Source organism: Mercenaria mercenaria, chromosome 9, assembly GCF_021730395.1.
Source record: "Mercenaria mercenaria strain notata chromosome 9, MADL_Memer_1, whole genome shotgun sequence".
In the NCBI taxonomy this organism is placed as follows: domain Eukaryota; kingdom Metazoa; phylum Mollusca; class Bivalvia; order Venerida; family Veneridae; genus Mercenaria; species Mercenaria mercenaria.
Window position 1 is genome coordinate 80,288,101 of NC_069369.1, and position 22,549 is coordinate 80,310,649.

A 22,549-nucleotide genomic window follows, 5' to 3' on the forward strand; every position below is an offset into this window, starting at 1 on the left:
AACCCATAATACATTTAAAACCATGGCCTCTATGCAAGCTTCCTAAAATCAAATTTGGAGGCAATACCTATTCCTTACTGAAGTTATTGAGCAATAACAGTTTTCTATTTTTAGTAACAGCGACTTTGATCTTGACACCAGTGACCAGAACACATACCATACATCAGTTTCCAAGAAACCTTTATATGTGCTAAGCTTGGTCACAGTATCCCATATCTGAAATTGTCCTCAAAATGACACTAAATTTGCAAAGAAATTCCCTAAATAGAAAGCATTATATAAGTACTAAGGGACATATCTCGCGTGTTCCTGAAGCATTTTCACTGAATCTTGCAGGGCCACATTTCCGTTACAATTAATATTTGTATGTTTTATTGAAATCCTTCCAACCATGTCTGAGATGTGACTTCGGACAGACAGAAAAAGGAATAAATACACTATTTATGTAATACATTCTAAGTACAAAGCGCCACAAATCTAGTTTTCTCCAAGCAATCTTTCAGAAACTTGCAGGGCCGTTTTTCCCTACAGTCTTTAACATTTCTACCACGTGCCATTGAAATCCATTAAATCATGTCTGAGATGTGACTCCGGACGGACAGAAAATAGACTATATATATATGTATAGGTACAAAGGGCCATAAATCTTGTCTTCCTCAAGCATTCCAACTAAATCTTGCAGGGCCGCATTTCGTTGTAGCAGTTGTTATTTCGACTAAGTTTTACTGAAATCCTATAAACCAATTCTGAGATAAGACTCCGGACAGACAAAAAATCAAAATATACATGTACAAATGGCCATAAATCTTGTCTTCCTCATGCAATCTGACCGAAACGTCCATACATTAGTTAACATTTCTACCATGGTTTATTTTAATACTCTACAATATGTCATAGATATTGTTTCGGACAGACAGACAGACGGGCAGACATATAGGCCAACACACAATACGTCTGGCGAATAAAAATACATACACGTAATTTTGTGTGTAGCCAAGGAGTTGAAAGCAAAACATGGTTCATTCAGTAGTCCGGTAAAATTGCCCGTGGGAAAACCCACGTACATTATTCTATGAAAAATTGTGATGGAAGCGAAGAAAATATTGTTAAACAGTATGAAAATACTCGTAGTAAATTAAGTTTTACTTCCTAATGGAATTGTTATACTTTTTATTGAAATTCCTTTTAATCAACATACGAGTCCTGAGTCGGCATAAGACCACAATTATTTGTCCTTGGTTGATCAAAGTAAGGTAGTAGCTACACGGAATATAGTTCCTCAGTTTATTGGTGAATATTGATAAAGTGAAAGACATGGAAAAAATGATATAATAAAGAGACACAACATAGCCGATTCATGTAAAATTTGATAGTGTGATACATTTAGAAAATACTAAAATTACCAATTTAATAGGTTAATTTTTGCCTTTTTGACCAATTAGAAACTACTGTGTGTAATATGGTTTAATATAAAGAAGAGACAGCCGGTCAAACCCTCGTTTACTGTGGCTTAATTCTTTTTCTGAACTTAGATCTGTTTAATGTAGGTACACCTTTTTTTTTTAATTATATCAAAACTGCTATATTTTACAATGTCTATATAGAACGTTTTTGGAAAAATAGCTATTCCCAGTGGATCTGCACGAATGGCATTGTACATAATATCTCTCCCAAATAAAAGATTATTCTATTTGTGATGCGTAATCATTGGGTATTTTCTTCAAAGAATCATAACAAAAATATATATAATAAAACGTTTTATACATATCTATATTTAATGATATCTAAAAAACTAGAGGTGCTTTTGAGAAAAGCGCATGTCTCCCACAACTGCCTTATCAGACTGTCAGTGATTTGATTATCAAAAACAAGTTTCAAGGGCCATAATTCCGAAGTGCCTGAGTCGATTTGGCTAGTTATCGAATTTAGCCGAGGACTTATTGGCAAACACATTTTAATGAAGTTTGGTGAAGATCGGATGAGAAATGTTCGACTTAGAGTGCGGACAAGATTTGTGACAGACAGACACACACACACACACTGACAGGAGTAAATCAATATGTTTCCCACACCACTGTGTGGTGGGAGACATAATAATTATATCGAAAGATGATTTTCGACATGTTATATCCATGAAAAGCATTAATGGTGTGACAAAATGATACCACATAAAATGAATTGCAGAAAACATGTTTTATGAATAAATACAAACATGGCACTCCATATAATAATAAGACTAAAATTTCCAATTTTCAGGCAGCTTCGTCAAAACAATTATCCATCAATTATCCTGATGACCATTCATTCTTGTAAGAATTTCGACCTCTGTGTTTATTTCAATGTGAATCGTATTTTGGTGATTTCAGGTGTATCTTTATCATTTAAATTACATCTTCTTCGTTAATCGTCTCATAACCGCCCATTCTACTTTTCAATACAGTGCTTAATGTATCCATTCTACTTGTAGCACAATGTTTATCTCAGGTGTACATCTTCATGGATATGTTTATTTCGGGCGAACATTTATCACTTGAATGACATCTCCATGGATCGTCTTAGTAACCAACTATACTGCTTTAAGCACAATGTTTATCTCAGGTGTGCATTTATCATTTCAATGAACTCTTCATAGATCATCATGATAACCGCCTTGTAGCACAATGTTTATTTCTGGTGTACCTGTATCTTTTGAATGACACCTTCTTCTTGGTGAATGACCGTCCATTCTAATTTAGCACAATGTTTATTTCTGGTGTACCTGTATCGTTTGAACGACACCCTCTTCATGATGAATGACCGTCCATTCTAATTTAGCACAATGTTTAATTTTGAATAAAATCATGTTCGCGGAATATCTTAAAGACCGTCCATTCCAATGATGATTTCAGGTGTACCATTATCATGCGAATAAAACCTTGTTCACAGAATATGTAAATGGCCGTCAATTCCAATGTTTATTTCATGTGTACCTTTATCATTTGAATTAATCCTTGTTCATGGAACATTTAACCATGTTGAACATCTTAACGGTCGACATTCTAATTTAGCACTATGTCTATTTCATGTGTACTTTACCATTTGAATGAAACCTTGTTCATGGAACATCTTATAGACAGCACATTCTACATTTTAGCACAATGTTTATTTCCGGTGTACTTTTATCATTTGAATAAAACCTTGTCCACGTAACATCTTAATGACCGTCAATTCCAATGTTTATTTCAAGTGTACCATTATCATGTGAATAACACTTTTTAATGGTTTATCTGTATTATTTTCCTCTCTTAGTTCTAGTCAATATTTATTGCATAATTGTTTTAATCGTAGTAAAGGGTGTTCACAACAGAATCATTTGTCTGTATCCATGCTAATTCTCGATCGAGATATTGTATCATCATAGACCGCGAGTTTTCTTTACCAGCCAGGAGGTCAGTGGTGGGAAAAAAGTAGTCGAACAGATGTTTGTGCATAAAACAAAACTTTAACTCCTCGAGGAAATTGCAATATCTGTCTGCACACTTGTCATGCGTCCAAAGATAGTCGTCCGGCAAGTTCTCCCTCAACCAGAAAAATGCTTCCTAAAAGTATACAGATGTTTTAAAAATAATAATAATAATAATGAATTTTATTACTGAAGAGTCTGTAAATGAAAAAAGCTAGGGTGTCCGGTAAAGTGGTAAAACATATTCAACAAGGGTTATTTCAGGTAAAGACTTCTGATCATCCTAACGTTATTTCAAGTTCAACAGTTACAACAGAACGCGTTTACAAGATTATTTCACACATGTTGACACAGCTCTACAAATATACTTTCTGCTGAATTATTTCATATAAATATCACCCTACAAAATTACCGTGAAACAAAAAAAAAGAACTGTTCCTAACTGCGACATTTTGTACTCTTTTGTACCATAGTGGCTCAAGTCATTATTTTTTAAGTATGTACTGGCTGGAGCTCCCAACGTATTTTTATTGCCACCGGCCATCCCTGAGCGGTGTCCCACTATGTTGTGTTTTCCTACTTGTTTTTTTGTTTGTTTTTTTTTTTGTTTTTTTTTCGTTTTGTTTTTTTGCTGTCTATGAACGTGCGTGCTTGTGTGCCTTTGTGTATTTGTTGGTTTTGTGCGGGTCTATAGTTTATCGTCTGGGGAGACTGCATTTTTGGAGCGTGGCTTTCCTTGTTGAGTACTCATTTTTGCCTTTTTTCCAATTGCCCCAACACCCCCATCCATTTGTCTACCCCATAATCATTTTTGCATCTTGAATATAACTTAAATGTACTTGTTTGAAGTAACCCGTCTCCTCCTATATTTGTCCACTACAGTTTCTATTTGTTGCGTGCCTATTTTGAAATGCATGGTTCTGGTCTTGTTTGCTGTGCTTTGTGCTTCCGGGAAATCTACCCTTACCTTTAACTCGTAATGCTTATTTTTAAGATACAAATGCTATCCAGAGAAAAAAAGAAACTACCATGTGCATTTCACATACCTTTAAAATGTAAGAGCTGATTAACTTCATTTCTGTCGGCGATTGAGTCCGCCATGCTTCTAGCCTCACTTTCGCACAGCGTAGAATGTTCTTTTCAGTAGAAGTGTTTGGAAACATGTTAAGGACCGCACTTTCATAATTCGCAAACGATACTGACCAGAATGTATCCTTCTTTGGAACAAGATAAAGCGGCTGATTTTTTATATACCATATATCTTTTTCCGTCAAGAACTCGTAAGTGCTGCCACGTGGCCAGTTAAATCCACGACTTTCATGCGTGAATGGTATTATTATCTTTGGTGTCACGTCAACGTCGATTTCATGAGGGATATCATGATGTTTGATGACAAGTCTGACAGCCGGACCATTTTGTAGTTTAGGAACACTAACTTTTACTCCATATATTCCTGTAAAATGTCAGTAACACAAAGTCTTCTTGCTCACTTTCAAATTAAATAACTGGTATTCACTAGAAAAGCATATACATTTTGTAGTATCAACAAAACTATGCACTTTCCTGTAAAACTTGAAACAAAATAGAAAACTTATCACATAAAGAATGTGGTCACAGAGGCTGTACTGGGCAACTCGAGAAATAGCTGAATGACGAGTTAAGTGTTGTACCTTCTGTAACGAATGTGACGAATAAAGGTGAGTCTATCAATTCGACAGTTTGTATATATTGTTTAGAAGAAATAAAAAGGCGTCACCAACTAAATCCAAACATTTTTGGTATAGCCGTCTTTGAAAAAAAAATGATTTTATTAATATACAAGGACAAAATAGATTAAAACAAGAACAGCAACGATCAAAACGCTGGTAAAAAAAAACATTAGACATTTCAGGCGCTTTTATGCATTTCATAAGCAAGAAATTTATGCATTTCATTAGCTTTAAACTGGATTCGATGTCTTGTTTCTAATTTGTTCTTTTACATGATTTTAGACTTAAAATGATAACCATGGTAGATACTTTTATTAAATAAAATAGAGTTTGTCTGTTCAAATATTAAACCAAAACACATTCAACTCATTCCAAGAAAAGAGTGCGTGTCCTTGATATCAATTGTTTCATAGTCTTATATTCTTAACAGAGACTAACAACCTACCAATAATGCACGGAGGGGCACCTGGGGTCTTTCTCCACTATCAAAGCTGCAAAGTCGTCATATGACCTATAATTGTGCCGGTGCGACGTTAAACCCAACAAAATTAAGAAACAACCTACCAACAATTCTTGCACGTTTCATGTATTTGTGGAACGCTCTTTTTAATGCGGACGGTGACAATATCCCAAAAGTACAACACTCATTGAATCGTTGAACATCTTCAGGCTTCAGTCTAATTTGTGCAGAACATGGTGGAACGTTCTTGTTATACGAGATATCGTACTGGAAAAAAAACACATGACACTAGTAACCCCATGTACTGTTACTGTACGATTATATATTACTTGTTTACAATGCAAGACCAAGAAAACTTGGATATTACCTTGGCGGTAAGGAGAGGTGTATAGTACAAAACATCATTAAGAAAGTAAATTTTAAAGCGATGCAGAATATATATATATATATAAACAATGGAACCCATATTCTGAATAAAAAATGCGACAGAACCGAAAGCATAGTTCATGCTAAACGTAGTTTGGAGGCCATTCATACTGTGCTCTGACATTCCCACTCTCAGCTCCATAATCCAAAAACCGAATACTTGACCAACAAAAGCTTCTACTAACGGTAAAATCAGTACTCAAACAAGATGATACGTCACCCAGCGAGATCATTTGTAAGGCTTATGCGGAAACATTCTTTTCTGTAAAACTTCAAAGCACTTACCCTGCCATTAACTTCGTGTTTAGCTTCAACCCCAAAAATAAAATCTGGTGTTTCATGCAGCAATACCTCTACGCTGAAGTCGAATTCCACCGGTTTTCTGGTTTTAAGTCCTGTCTTAGTGGACCCTTCTCTGTCTGGTAATTTACAAAACCGACCCCTATTGCTACTGTGTGTAAGCATATTTTCAAGGACTTCCATAACTGCATCTTTGCATTTGTGATATCTATCCATGTGTAATCTAGCTTGTTCACACTTAGCTTTTATTGAATCTTTCGCGCTGTCAGCCAGTCGCACTTGCTTGTATTTCTCTAGTCTGCACATTGCAAAATGCGTAGTTCTGTGGTGGTTATCGAGGTGAAAAGAATCAATGAAATCGTCCCCACAGAAATCGCAGGAGTTTGTTTCACTCATCATATATGTTGTTTCTTGATCATAGTAAGCGTTGTTACTGAAAGATAGATGTTACATGAAAATCAGTATATCGTACTGACAAATCATTTAACCTGCAAGTGATTTTGCCTTTGCGACCAGTGCAGACCAAGATCAAGATCACGGTCTGCACTGTTCGCTTTTCAGTCAGTAAATTTTCGGTGAACACCCCTTCGATTAATGAGTGGTACTGCCTAAATTGAATGACGGACCAGTCCATTTTAGAAATTTAGCAGTCGAGGAATGAATGCGAACTATTGTATCTTGTTCTTTATCTATACACAGTTACAATAGCTTTGAGCTTAGCCTTCAATGTGTATCAACTGCACAGTATTTCCTGTAGCTAGAGAATCGTAAATGTAAGTCAAAAGTGGACTTCATTGTTCATTTCATAACATTTACCCACATTCAGTGGTCCATTATAAGAAAAAACAGAAAAGAATTCATATTCAAGGTGATATCAAAACTCACTGGTGTTATAAAAATATGTTGTCAAAATTAAAAGAATACATATGGGAAAATTAGACCCATCGTGAGAATCACCGCAAAAACCGATAATAAGTCGGCTGTCGAGACTGTTCGGTAGTTTTCGGTCTACTCCGTTATTTTAGGCCGATGTCTAACAAGTAATCCCTTCTTCGCCAATGTACCGTTACATTAATCCTTTTGATCACATGGATTTTCAGATAGAAGCTCGCTTTTATAATACTTTGTTTGATGATCCTGATTATGAAATAAGGGTTTTAAATAGTTTTGTGTGTAATCAAATAACTGCACATTTATTATTATCTCGTGAGCCGTGTCCAACTAGCTTAGAATTTTATGCCAGCTCGAAGATAGAAATTCAACTTCATAACATGTCGAATTTTGATCCCAAGCTAAACCTGAAGATTGAAAAACGTCTAATTTCAAAAGCTTTTAATTTCGGACCAGCTCAATGATTGAAATTCATGATATTCCAAAAGTAGAATTTCGATCTTGTATTGAATGAACAGCCTGACTGTTTGTTTTTTTTTTACAGTCAAATATCGAGCAAGCAATAAGTGTCGAGCCAGCTCGAAAATCGTACAAATTTTGTAAAGCTGAATTGCAATGTAATACTGAAACTGCGATCTGCTCAAGATCATAATTCAAAGATCAAAAATCGTTCAAGATCGGATATATCGAAAATTAAGTTTTAAAAAATCTAAACTTTAGATTATTCCCGGTATTATATTTCAGGCCTGCTCGAATTTTCAAAGCAATCGAATTTAATTAAAGCTAGGATTGAATGTGAAACTAACTTTTGAAACAGCTGAATTTCGATCTTGCATTGATTTTATTTGCAAGCTCGCTCGACGTTTCGAAAATGTAGCACTGCATGTCGAACAAGTTCGAAAATGAAAGTCAAATTTTCAATTTGAATATCGAGCAGGTATTGATTTAAGAGCCAGTTTAAAGATCGCAATTTAAATTTTTAAAATGCCGATTGACTAGAAATTCACGCTAGCTCAGAATATTGGAATTTCGATCTTCCTGCTGGTTCTAATTTCATTTCTACCTCGAAATTCGATAATTTCTTTTGATTTTAATTTCGATTTCCGAGTTTGTGCCAAATTTCAATGTCAGCGAAATTCAACGTCATCCTTTCGAAAATTTGAATTTCGATCTTCTACTTCTAACTTGCCCAAAATATGTCGCCTCAAATTTCAACGTTTTGAAACTTTTAAGTTTTTTTCTTCTTATACGCTCGAAATTTAATTCAAGCTCGAAATTATTATTTAAGATTTCCATTTCGACAGACTCGATGTTCAATGCTGGCTCGAATAAAACACTGAACATTTCAGTTTCGAGCTTCGAGCAAGATCCAAATCAGTCGGTGCGATCTCGAAATTCTTCTTTTTGAAATTTTGAATTTCGATCCCCAAGCTGTCTAAAATTGACTATTGGCTGTAAACAAAGTCATATTAGGGAGCGTCCACTAATTTATAAATCCGTATACATGTGTGCAGTTTAGCGGGTGAGAAGAAAACAGTCTTTACCGTTAAGAAACTTCAATTCCGTAAGAATTGACGGAAATATACGAGAATGTTCGAGTTTTTCCGATAGCGAAAAAACCTTAAACTCATCTGCAAAATGCTTAAAAAAGACCATTTTCATCTTCACCTATAGAAAACTGAAGATAATATGAAACAATAGCTAAATGAATATAGATTACTAAGTTGTTTGCAATGGTCTTCAAGGGCAAATAAGAATCTATTTATTCTTTGTCAAACGGAAGAAATTTCAGCAAACTATCCATATTTTACTTAAGAATTTCGATTCTAACCACGCAAATTCTTCGCATTTTACAGCACTACATTTTAGCGCGATATGTCATTCGGCTGGCCATATGCTATTATAAAAACCTCCCCACGAATGGAAAGCGTTGCATCAAATGGAATTTTCCGATATTCAGTAAATTTTAATTAAATTATTAAGTAGTTATTGCCGTGAAAATGTTATTTTTAATAACATCTAAGGTCGGATACAGAAATCAGAGGTAAATACTTAATTCAAAGTTTATATATGCAGTTTCTAAAAATAGTACACGTCACCAACATGATGGCACTGAAACATACACGCCAGGATATTGCGGCGACACAAGAGCGTAGGAGCTGGGGCGGCAGGGGCGGCGCCCGCCGCCCCAATATTTCGAGGAGCGGTGAAATGCCGAACTCGTAAATTTTTGAAAAGGCTAGAAAATATAATTGAAAATAAATACAGCGGTCTTCCATTTATCATGAAGTGCATCGGCGACTGATATGTACACAGAATCTTGTCATATCACCGACACCTTGCTAGATCACCTTGGTGACAGGGTATTGTACAAAACCGATAATCCGCAACGACCAAGGTCGCCGTATTTTCACGCCCCGCAGACTCGGATTATAGGCAATACATTAATTTAATTAATGAAAGTTAATCGTTTTTAATTGTTTACTGCCAAAATTGCAATTAATTGCAATTAATGTTGTGTCTCAATTTCTCCCGACAAAGGAAAGTATCTTGAGTAAAACACAAATGCAAATCGGGATCTTTAGATGTCTTTACATAAAATATATTAAATTAAATATTTTTGACACTTAAACATGTTGTTTGAAAATCAAAGGCACCAATCATAATGATTAAATTCAACGCATAAAATGTAGAAAAATCCTCGTAGATTTTACAGATCTAGTAAAATTAACAAGTATTACAGCTTCTACATAAAAATATCAAAGGCCAATCAGCCTCGCAATTTTGCATTTCCAAATCGATCATTTGGTAAAAAGAACCCTCAATGGTTCAAAGAAAACAGTGAATTGCGTTTTACCTTTATAATGCCATTTAATGACTAAAATGCTATAAGGATTGGATTACCCCTTTAAGTCAGGAAGTTGTGCTCGATCCCCTACTTAGACATTAGGCTACTGGTTTTACCCTGGCAAGACATTGTCCGTATCTAACATCGTACCGCCATTACAGTGTTTAAACATAGTAAACTGTAAATAGGGGTGAAAACTCGAAAAAAAAACGAGTATGTTCAACAGATACTGAGCAGTCCAAGAAGTCGCCAGATTGCACCATTTACTCTAGCTATATGCAAAATTTTCACGGGGCCACCCCGGACCCCGTTCATAGGAGGGGGACACCCCCTCCGCCGCCCCAATGCTTAAATCGTCCCTACGCCCCTGCGGCATATAAACACGTAAACATTTGAGTCTGGAAGATTGGAACATGAATTATGATTTATTTACTGTCAAAGTAGAATCTAGTTGACATTTGGGGTGCCTACAACGCAGAAATTGTAAACTACACACACGACCAGACATAGATGCACTGGTGTTGAAGTTGAAACTTACCGGGCTGAAACATTTTCTTACGGTAAAAATATAAACAAATAAATTCATCAGATAGAAATTGTTTGTTTCAGAAAATTTGATGTACTTTTTATTACTACTAGCACTGAAAAAGTCGAATATTTAGTCGGTATTATACTGTATATAATGTCTCACAGTCATGTTACAATCGTAGGGCGGAATGGAAGAGCTATATTTTATCGTAGATTCATGTATAGGCGATTTCGCTATATGTTTATATAGCAGCTGCTGCGGATCGTGTTAGAATATGTATCTAATTGTAGATAGACAGACATAAAGTATATGCAAAAAAGACCATTTTCTTTTAAATTCATTTTAAAAAAAAATATTCATAAGAAAGACAATGCATTGAATATTATCACCGTCGTTTGCAAAGCTAAATTACCTATAATACTTTTTTCATAAATCTAAATAAAGTAAAGGACTCCTTCTTTGCGCTATATAAAATATTTTCACTCGTGCGGAAAATCGATGGATCTAATTTTCCCATATAATATGTGCAACTACGATTACGTTGAAAGTTGTGAAGGATTTATTTCTACACATATTTAGCCAAAACAAAAAAGTAATGGAACTTACTTTTTGCTACTGTAACTATCATCAACTACCACAGAAAGTAATGAGTAATCCTGTAATAAAAAGTAATAAAATGAGTAATCTTATCAAAAAATCCTGTAATAAAACGTAATAAGTAATCCTGTAATTAAGAAATAATAAATATGTGCCTATATCTTATCAGTTAATAAAATATGGGCAGGAGTTCGGATGCGTAATAATTAAATCACGAGTGCGTAGAACGAGTGATTTAATATTCGCATCCGAACGACTGCCCGTATTTTATTTACTGATAAAATTATTGGAACATATTAATTATTTCGATTCTAACCACGCAAATTCTTCGCATTTTACAGCACTACATTTTAGCGCGATATGTCATTCGGCTGGCCATATGCTATTATAAAAAACTCCCCACGAATAGAAAACGTTGCATCAAACGGAATTTTCCGATATTCAGTAAATTTTAATTAAAGTGTTAAGTAGGTATTGCCGTGAAAATGTTATTTTCAATAACATCTAAGGTCGGGTATAGAAATCAGAGGTAAATACTTAATTCAAAGTTTATATATATGCAGTTTCTAAAAATAGTACACGTCACCAACATGATGGCACTGAAACATACACGCCAGAACATTTCGGCGGCATATAAACACGTAAAAACCTTGAGTCTGGAAGATTGGAACATGAATTATGATTTATTTACTGTCAAAGTAGAATCTAGTTGACATTTGTGGTGCCTTCAACGCAGAAATTGTAAACTACACACATGACCAGACATAGATGCACTGGTGTTGAAATTGAAACTTACCGGGTAAAAATATAAATAAATAAATTCATCAGTTAGAAATTGTTTGTTTCAGAAAATTTGATGTACTTTTTATTACTACTAGCACTGAAAAAGTCGAATATTTAGTTGGTATTATACTGTATATAACGGGTCGAAGCAGAGTAAATCTCACAGTCATGTTACAATCGTAGGGCGGAATGGAAGAGCTATATTTTATCGTAGATTCATGTACAGGCGATTTCGCTATATGTTTATATAGCAACTGCTGCGGATCGTGTTAGAATAAAAAGTAATGAATAATCCTGTAATAAAAAGTAATGAGTAATCTTGTAATAAAAAGTAATGAGTAATCATGTAATAAAAAGTAATGAGTTATCCTGTAATAAAACGTAATGAGTAATTCTGTAATAAAAAGTAATGAGTAATTCTGTAATAAAAATACATTTGACGCTATTTGTAATTATGTAATAAAATACATAAATGACGCTATTTCTTTGAAAACATTTTTAAAGGGCATATATTCAAAGGTAAACAAAAATGGTGTCCACTACCGGAATAAGTTTTTAATTGCTTTAGCACCTACAATTTTAAATGTAGCAAAAAAAATGGAATGCATATCTTCCATATTACTCTTTTTAAACATTGTAACCAAATAATCATGATAAATAACCTGCATATTTTCCATAGTCCTTATCATCATGTACTTTTAAAGTTACAGCAGGATCAGACCTTTTTGACTGGGGGACGGACATACAGATAGACGGATGAACGAGTTGCGAGTGACTGACAAACGAACGAAAAATGGAAAGTAAATTGTGTACATATTCTCTTATTTTCTTCCATCAATGAACAAGGTTTCTTTACTTTCATACATAAATGTATAGATAAATCAAAGCACTGCATTTTATTTCGTGTTTACTCAATACCTCATTTTCCATCCGAATCAAATGAAACTTGGTATAATACATCATCAACAATACCATATGGAAGTTTCATGCCAAAATCATTCATTTTAGTTTTGTTTATGCTTGTTTTTGTTGGGTTTAGCGTCACACCGACCTGATTGTGAGTCATATTGCGATTTTCCAGCTATTCATGGTAGAGGAAGACCCCAGGTGCCCCTCCGTGCGTTATTGCATCAAGGGCGGGCACCTTGGTAGAACCACCGACCTTCATTAAGCCAGCTGGATGGCTTCCTCACATGACGAAATCTACACACAAAATGAGGCTCGAACCCACATCGGTGAGGGGCAAATGATATGAAGTCAGAAGCCTTAACCACTCGAGGCCCCTCATTTATTTTAGTATTGTGTGGTTGTTTTTTACTTAATGATAGTACAACTACATGTGTACCTTTTGCACTTAAGTTCTCCTACAATTTCCGTCCTATCTAAATGATACTTAGCAGACATCATCAGCATTAAGTGAACATGCGCGTATTGTCAGGAGTTTCAAACATGAGCATATCGGATTTTAGCATGTACTTATAGCTTCATTATTTTACTTTCATTTTCTTTCACTAATATTAAAATGATACTTGCAACTGTCGTTTTCTCGTATCCGTCACAACATTCTTTCAAACACTCGATACTGAAAATAAGAAACAAAACAAATATTGAAATAGGTCTGAATACTAACAAAACAAGAGCTGTCGGAGGAAAGCGACGCTTTACTACCATAAAGCCCTGTCACAAAAAAAAACACTAAATACACTAATGGCGAGTTCAAAACGGGAACCAACTCTGCTTAATGAATATCATGATATAAACGGCGAGTTAAAAACGGGAACCAATTTTGCTTAATGAATATCATGATATAAACGGCGAGTTCAAAACGGGCACCATCTTTGCTTAATGAATATCATGACATAAATGGCGATTTAAAAACAAGAAACTTTGCTTAATGAATAACATGACATGAACGCCGAGTTCAAAACGGGAACCAGTTTTGCTCAATGAATACCATGACATAAACGGTGAGTTCAAATTGGGTACCAACTTTATTAAATGAGTACCATGACATAAACGGCGAGTTCAAACTGGGTACAAACTTTGCTAAATGAATACCATGACATAAATGGCGAGTTCAAAACGAGAAACTTTGCCATGACATAAACGGTGAGTTCAAATTGGGTACCAATTTTATTAAATGAGTACCATGACATAAACGGCGAGTTCAAACTGGGTACAAACTTTGCTAAATGAATACCATGACATAAACGGTGAGTTCAAGTTGGGTACCAACTTTGCTAATGAATACCATGACATAAATGGCGAGTTCAAAACGAGAAACTTTGCTTAATGAATACCATGACAAAAACGGCGAGTTCAAATTGGGTACCAACTTTGCTAAAAGAATACTATGACATAAACGGCGAGTTCAAAACCGGTACCAACTTTGCAAGGCCAGGTCTAACATTGCCCTCGGATGATGTTAAATAGGATACCGGCTAACACACAAAAAATTAAATAAACAAGAGCTGTCCGTAAGACAGCGCGCTCCACTATTCGGCGATTTGACAGTAAAATGAATTTATGTCTCAATTAAAAAAAAAGTATGAAAGGGGCATAATTTGGTCAAAAATACAAATCAGAGTTATGGGGATTGTTACCACACATGCAGATGATGATGATAAAGATACATTTTAAGTTTCAAGTCATTATATTATATTGTACTAAAGTTATATCCAGAAAGCGAAGATTGCCAAAAAACTTTAAGTATGAAAGGGGCATAATTCTGTCAAAAATACAATTAGAGTTATGGGGATTGTAACCACACATGCAGATGATGATTATAAAGAAATAATTTTAATTTCAAGTCATTATCTTTTAAAGTACCAAAATATGTCTATAAACGAAGCTTTCGAAAAAGTTTAACATGAAAATAATTCCAAGTATAACAACTTGGTGACCTTGACCGTGGGTATAATGGGCACAGCCCCTCAACATACTTTGTTTGTATGCTGGACAATGTTTATGTGAAGCTACAGTAAGATATAAGCAATAGTAACAAAGATATGACAGAAAAACAAAGGTTGCTGAAAAACTTTAACCAAGAAAGTGATACGCCGACGCCGACGCCGGGGCGAGTAGAATAACACCTTACTCAGTCGAAAAAGTGGAATAACTTTGTAAAAACGCATTACAGAGTTAGTTAATCTTTGCACTGTATATCAAAACATCATAATAACTGATTCAATTCTATCTACAATTCATTTTGTGATAAGCTTAATTCATTTTATAATACCAATTAGGTGGACGGATAGCTCAGTGGTTTGCACACTGGCCTTCCAATCCTGAGGTCGGGGATTCGATCCTCGTGAGGGCTTTGTCTCACTCTGTCCCTCTGGTCAGATCGCTCTGTGTCTGCACTAGTAGAGGATGAATTATGCGCCCTGGGTGGTTGCATTTGAACTATGTAAAGCGCCTTTGAACGTGAAATTGATCATGAAAAGGGCGCTATATAAATCTGGTATAATAATAATAATCAATAAATTTATTAAGTGATATCTGAGTGAACACCAGTACTTAAGTGATTGCTTATTTAATGAGATCCATAACTATGATTAATATATTATAGATAACACTCAATGTAATACTGGATATCTATACATACGATTATTTCTGATATCCTTAATTCGATACGGTGATATCGTAACTTAGCCTAAGCTTTATTTCTTAAAATACATGTGAGATAACTCAAACTGGGTGTTATTGTATTTTTCCTTAGATAAAAAGGATATTAACATTTTGTATATAACTATATCAGTGTGGGATTTTGTCTTACTCAGTGGTATCATATAACTGATATTCAAAGACAATTTCTATTAAACAATCACTGCAACATGATGATTTATTGAAGTCGACCGAGGGTATACTTTTACCAAGTCGATGATCCTTATATCGACATAACAAAAAAAGCAACATCTGTTTTATTATCAACTAAACAACTCGGAGGTTAGTCAAATCTTAGTATTCACAGATGTAGTGTTTGGGTCTTGTATCTGATGTCATGTTGAATATATGTTTTTGATCCGCTCAAGTGTCAATACGACTTCCCCTTTTTTAACATTAATCATTAGTCTGCAATAACACCAAATTGTAAGGAAGCTCTCGATATGCTTCCTATCGCCGGCTAAAAATTAGATGAGTGACAAAATAAACGCGATCAAGACAATTGATGAATGTAACTTACATAGCCACCGTGATGACACCAACAACACACATCAAACCAAAAATACAACCAACAATGAAGCCAATAGCAAGGATATCCTGTTGTTCCATTATTACAGTTGAATCAGCTGTTTTTGGCAATAATCTTCCAATGGTTGTGGTTATCAACTAGCGAACATAGGTAAACGACCACTGAAAAAAGAAAACTTGAATTAAAAACATTTTTGCCTTAAATTTTTAGAATAATAGTAAAATATATAATGTTTAAACTGAGTCATATTGGTCTGAGGTAGGTGCAGTCTTTTTTAGAACACCAGTACTTGCACTTGAAATTAGCTCCGACCTCCACCACTCCCGTCTGCCCGTCTCAGCCTTCTGTCAGTCCATTACAAACAGGGATCCAACGTTAACTTTAATAGCAGTTTATTTTTTTGCTATCGAAGAAAAGCGTGTCGACTGTTCTAAAATGTTTCCCCAAGATTTTATTTCAAAACCAATATCAGGCCGAGTACAACCAGAGTTGTCAGCAGATAAAAGATAAAAAGTTTAACAAAGACATTTTCGGAACGGGGATCATTTCTGAGGATGAATATTTGGTGGATGGGGGCTGGTTGAGTAAAACAATACTGAGGAACACTATAAAATGAAAGTAAAGATATATCAAAACAAAAAGAGAAAAAGGTGTTCATATCAAGAAATCTGAAGGGGTTTGAGTTAGCCGACTAAATGCTAAGAGGCAATATCATGAAATACAAGAAAGTTCATTCAGTTGTGATATACTAACTCGCTGACAATTGCGAAAAGAAATTGCTCAGTCCAAAAGGGGCATAACTTCACCAAAATGAAAGCAAGAGTTATCGAACCTTTGTCAATCAGTTAGTATTATCATGGGGGTGACAGTAATGAAGTTTCATTCAGTTGATGGGTAATAACTGAGATATAGGTGTCTACACACGACGCCGACGCCGAGGGAATCGCAATAGCTCTGGTGACTCGTCACGGCATGAAGTGAAATTATTTGTTTGTTTTGTGTTTAGTACCGTTTTCAACAGTAATTTTCAGTTATGTAAAGGTTGACAATGAACCTAACTAGTGTTCCTGGATTCTGTACCAGTACCAACCTGTTCTCCGCAAGTAACTGCCAACTTCTCTACATGAATCAGAGGTGGAGGACGATTGATTTCAGACACAATATCTTTTACGGAGAATACGGAGAATATACGCTTTGCCCGGGGATCGAACTCACGCCCTACTGAGCTAAGCAGGCGGGTCGGTTGTGAAACTGAGAATCGTGTCATAAAACTTTGTTTTACCTTCCACAGGATCCTAGCATTTTCGTTGGGTCAAACCTGAATGCCAAATGAATTAAGCCAGAATGAGATGCGCTTACAAGAATGTTTGGCTCCCAGACAGAATATATGAAAATAAAGGGGTCAATCATCCAATCATAAAACCTGTAATATAAGCGCAACAAGGTCTGGTCATTCAATAGTACATCCGAGACGATTTGCCTTGCTCGTCTGGCTTTCCGGGATGGCTTATCTCTTATAACGGGATAACTACAGGCTGTCCCTAAACGTACTTTTATTTGGACTAGTCGACGATGTGCACAACAATCTAGGGAGTTGTGCTGACAAAAGTCGGACGGACAGACGGATAAGATTAAAAATAATTACTTACCTCGGGAATGTATCAAAACCAAAACATGAATAAATGGAATTTCCACCGTAAAGTTGGGACTTTACAAAGGTTGTCTACTTTCGATTTACAAATCACAAAGCGCATTCAGTACGCCGGTATTGACCGGTAGAAATACATTTCATATTTTACTTGCTTTCAGTATTTATAGGTCGGGAAATATGCAGCGGAAATCTTCCATTAAAGAACGAGTGAATATTTCCTGATGCAAAGATTAAAACCTTTTTATTACATACGTATCTACATGTATTCATAAATTTAATGTAAATATAATGAATTTGTTCAATAGCCCGAATAACAGGGGGTCATCTCATTCGCATGAAAATTACTTAAGTTTTTCGTCCGATAATATGGTGGAACTAAGACAGTTCCCGCAAAACATGATTCGATATACGTGTTTCGATTTATGGAAGGCCATACACGCCATAATGTTATAATGGAAGTCTATGGGAAAACAATACGTGGTCTCTCATCAAATATTGACGTTTCCGGTACCATTGTAACTTAACGGTATGCAATAATAAGATGTACATGTATAGCTTGTCACTGTATTGAGCCGGGAGTGCAGTTTAACACACTGCAGACCTGAAAAAAAATACCGAGGCATATTTTTTCGGGAGAGTGTTGCATACATGGACTTTAGGTACATACTGAGATTTTACACGTCAATATTAATTTTGAATTTTTTCTTCATTCTTTATTAAGCATATGAAATTATGTAATATGCTATGACGGGGGTTCAGGGGTCCTGAAAACTTTGGAATCCTACAAGACAAAATGGCGCATTTTAAGGCCATTTACAGATAACAAATTTTGAGCACATTAGGTTGAAAATTATATCCTGCTAGTATGGATAAGTAACATTGGGGTTTTACTCCCCGAGAAATTTTGAAATGGAATTCTGTAAGACAAGATGGTATAATCAAGTTGAAATGTATACATTTGGAGTACCAGTGGAGATATAGGTTCGGGGTCCTCCCCTGGAAATTTAAAATTATGCACGACAAAATGGTGCATCTTAATTCATTTCTGACAAAAATCTGAGTAATTTATGTTGAAACGTGGAAATTCTACAAGGCGGAATGTGCAGGTTGACAAGTTCACCATACTAGCCTCGATAATAGGAGCAAAAGTAGAGACATGGGTTCGTGGTTCTCCACGATAAATTCTGAAATTATACAAGACAAATATGTGAATTTCAACTGATTTCTGACAAAAAAAGAATCAGAGCATTTCAGGTTGAAACTTACATACTACTCGCCTGAATAATTTTGGTAAAAGAAGAGGCGAGGGTCTTTCCCGAGAAACGTGGAATTTCTTCAAAGTGCATTTTAGCCATTTCTGACAAAAAAAATCGGAATAAATCTGGCTGAAATGCTATTCGCCTGAATAATTGGATTAAAAGTAGAGTAGGGTGGTCTTTCCCGAGAAACGTGGAAATTCTACAAGGCGGAATGTGCAGGTTGACAAGTTCACCATACTAGCCTCGATAATAGGACAACAGGTAGGGGACTCAAGGATTCTCCACGAGAAGTCATGGAATTCTACTACACAAAAGATACGTATTTATGCCATTTTAGACACGATATTGTAAACAAAACGTAATGTGGTTTATGGTTAAACGTACGCACTTTGTTTAACGCCCGAGTGGTTTAATATCATTAATCGTGGTAAATTAGACGACAAACCACAAGAAGGCCTGATTGTTTTCATTCTTGCATGGTCATTGAAATATTTTGGTAAAAATTATGCCGGGCTCCATTTATTCGAGTAATAATGAACCGGACGTCATGTGGCAATTTGACGTCGTAATTGACGTCATAATGTTCTTTTACTGGTTCGCACGTCAACCGTTGTTTATCGCAGAATATACAGATATAAGAGCTTGACATTCTTCTTCGTTTAACTGGCAAACAAATCGAGCCATTTTAGAATAAGTGATTACCTGTGTATATGAAAAATGTTTGGAGAAAAAGAAATGAGTGGCTTTTTTGGGATTGAGTTACCATTGACTCTGCCCAGACGCCACACACAAAAAGTCACTAAGTCCTTACCCAAAGTCAGTTTTAAAATGGATAATTTTAAAGAAATGTTCCTAATCATTTATTTATTTGAAAAACATGGACGCCATTGAGCTGGCATGTTTTCTTTTAGAATTTTTTCGTCATAAACTGCCGAACTGATTTCAAAATAATTTCACGGAAACGATCATTGCGTGACCCTCATGTATTTCCGCTATGCTAAAGGAGGTTGGGAGGGGATGTGTTTTCTTTTTAAAACTACGGCAGAAACTTTGAGAATCATAATGTCAGAATAGAAATAATTCTACAGAAGTGTTCCATTGGTGATGGTATACCAAATTTCTATAGATTATTTCGACCTCTTTAAAGCATTACCAGCAGGGAGCAGAACACGGTTTCTTTGTGTAACTATAGTGGAAATCTTAAGAGTCTTCTTCGCAGCAACTGCTGGTTTGATTTTAAAATAATTTTACCGCCTGAAATGTTCTTTAGTTGACCCGATACCAAGATTGTTTTAATTCAGAGTTGACTTTCCCGTTACTAGATTTTCATAAGACGTGAATCACTATTTTGTCACCTCAGATATTGATCTGATTTATGTGGAGCAGTTGGCATTTACTTACGGGGAAAAAGACATTACTGGTACAGAATCCAGGAACACACTTTGGGTGAACTGTCCGCCGTTTTATAACTGAAAAACTGTTAAACATCGGAGCTCAATCCAAAACTGAACAATTTTGTATTTTATCGGAAAGACTCGATATAGCATTCATTTTTGTATATATAATAGGTATTCAGCTGAAAGGAACAATAATCGATACTGAAATAGGAGTAAACAGAATTTGAACAGACAGCAAAATGGCAATGGATGGAGATTGTCCACGGGGAGTAGTAGACATTAGGAGTTAACATGCGGCTTTTGGAACGTTAAGGGTTGGAACATCAACGAAACTTCAGATAATTACAAATTAATGGAAATATGTTTACATTTTTGTAAATGTGATACAATTGGAGTAGGTAAAATGATGAATGCTTAAATATTGAAGGTTATAAATTAGTTGGACAAAATAGAAAAAAAACTCCACAAAAAATCCAAAACAGGTTCCGAAATATGTTAAATATACACGTATGTGTTTGTTATCTTCCTCCCCAATATTCTTCAAGGCAGATTGATGTACATGATTTTTATGAAACTTTGTTGTGTCAAGATCATGCTTACCAGTATGATACTTCATTTATGCACATAATAAATTATGTGGCGATTTCAACAGCCGCTGTTCAGATATCCTTGATCATATACCTGGGGTTGATAACATCCAAGAAAGAGATGCTGTAGAATATATTCTTAACAGTTACGGAACTTTTTATCTCTTATTTGATACATTTTTTTGTATTTTAAATGGTAGAATTTTTATCAAAAATGACTTTTTTTTATTGGTCCACAAGGAGCATCAAGTGTAGATTTCTGTCTTGTTCTCTATGAACACCTGAATAAGTTTAACAGTTTTGAAGTTATTAAAACACTGGATTTAATGTCGGACTCAGACAGTTTCTTTCTAAAGTTAACTCAAATACTATACAACCTGACCATTGTTTTTACGATGGAAATTGTCTTTTGACATTTTTTTTTCACATTTTTTTTTTATAATGGTTTTACTGTAAAAAAATATTACTGTATATAAACTGTTTATGATACCAAGAATTGTCCTGAAGATTTTTAACAGGAAATGAAGTTATACAAAAGTTAAATGAAGTCATTATTTCTTTAGACAGTATGAGTAATACACAAAAGGATCAGGATACAAATTATGAAAAACTTGTTGAAATCTTCCACTGTGAAATGTCAAATAAGCTACATCATAAAACGGTTAAGTTTACGACTTCTAGGCGTATCAATAAGAAATTGTGTATGTCTAATCCATGGTGGACAAGTGAATCGTCTGGTGAGTAAGGCTGAGAAATGCTGGTTAAAATGTGCCTCTCATGAAAAAAGAAGTACAGTATATGTAGCAAAAAGGAAGCATTTTGATTGTTGTGTTCAAAGGGCTAAGAAAAAATACTTTACTCGGCCACAAAATGATATAGATAATCTTGTAAGTACAAAATCAAACGAATTTTGGAAAGAGATTGGAAAGATAGGAATCAGAAATGAAAGAATAAAAAAAATATAACTTCTGAAATTGAAAATGTTTGATGCGTTCTATAAATAGAAATGCGGACCAAGTCCTAGACAAATGGGCTCACAATTTCTCCTGCCTTTTGAACACAAATGATTGGAGTGAACTTTCTGCTACTGATTTTTCAATGTGTGTGGGCAGGATGTTGATGGCTTACATTTCAACTCGATTAATATCAGTTGAAGAAACACGCTATTGTACGAACTAAAGCTGGTAAATCTCCTGGCTTTGACAACATACCTGCAGGGCTTCTGAAAAATGACTCTGCCCTTCACACATTTGTTTTTATTCACTGTTACAATAGGAGTATGGTGCCATCTACATGGTCTAAAGGGCCACCGGTCCCAAAATCATCAACCCTAGAGATCCGTTGTCATATAGGGGTATTACACTAGCCTCATCCATGTATAAAGTGTACTGTAGTATCTTGAATTAATTAAATGGTGTATGTCTAGTGAAATAGTTCATGATAAACAGAATGGTTTTATAAAAAGTAAAAGTATA

The 22,549-nt window shown here is 35.2% G+C and overlaps 1 protein-coding gene across 3 annotated transcripts; it reads right to left on the reverse strand.

The window, feature by feature from the left end:
• Positions 1–1,270: 1,270 nt before the first annotated feature.
• Positions 1,271–17,965, reverse strand: LOC128559608 (cyclic GMP-AMP synthase-like). 3 transcript variants are annotated; one of them, XR_008372497.1, is made up of 9 exons: positions 17,830–17,965; positions 16,172–16,341; positions 13,519–13,567; positions 11,212–11,261; positions 6,323–6,770; positions 5,716–5,878; positions 4,489–4,895; positions 2,759–3,578; positions 1,271–2,679 (listed from the first exon to the last, which is right to left on the reverse strand). XR_008372497.1 is itself a non-coding variant. In XM_053551839.1 (8 exons), the coding sequence occupies exons 2-8, from the start codon at positions 16,258–16,260 to the stop codon at positions 3,318–3,320; spliced, it is 1,401 nt and encodes a 466-aa protein (XP_053407814.1). In that variant the 5' UTR covers positions 16,261–16,341; positions 17,830–17,965; the 3' UTR covers positions 1,271–3,317. The 3 variants fall into 3 exon arrangements, 2 of the variants coding, with proteins under 2 accessions (XP_053407814.1, XP_053407813.1); XM_053551839.1 differs by having other exon boundaries at positions 1,271–3,578; positions 6,389–6,770; XM_053551838.1 differs by having other exon boundaries at positions 1,271–3,578.
• Positions 17,966–22,549: the final 4,584 nt, after the last annotated feature.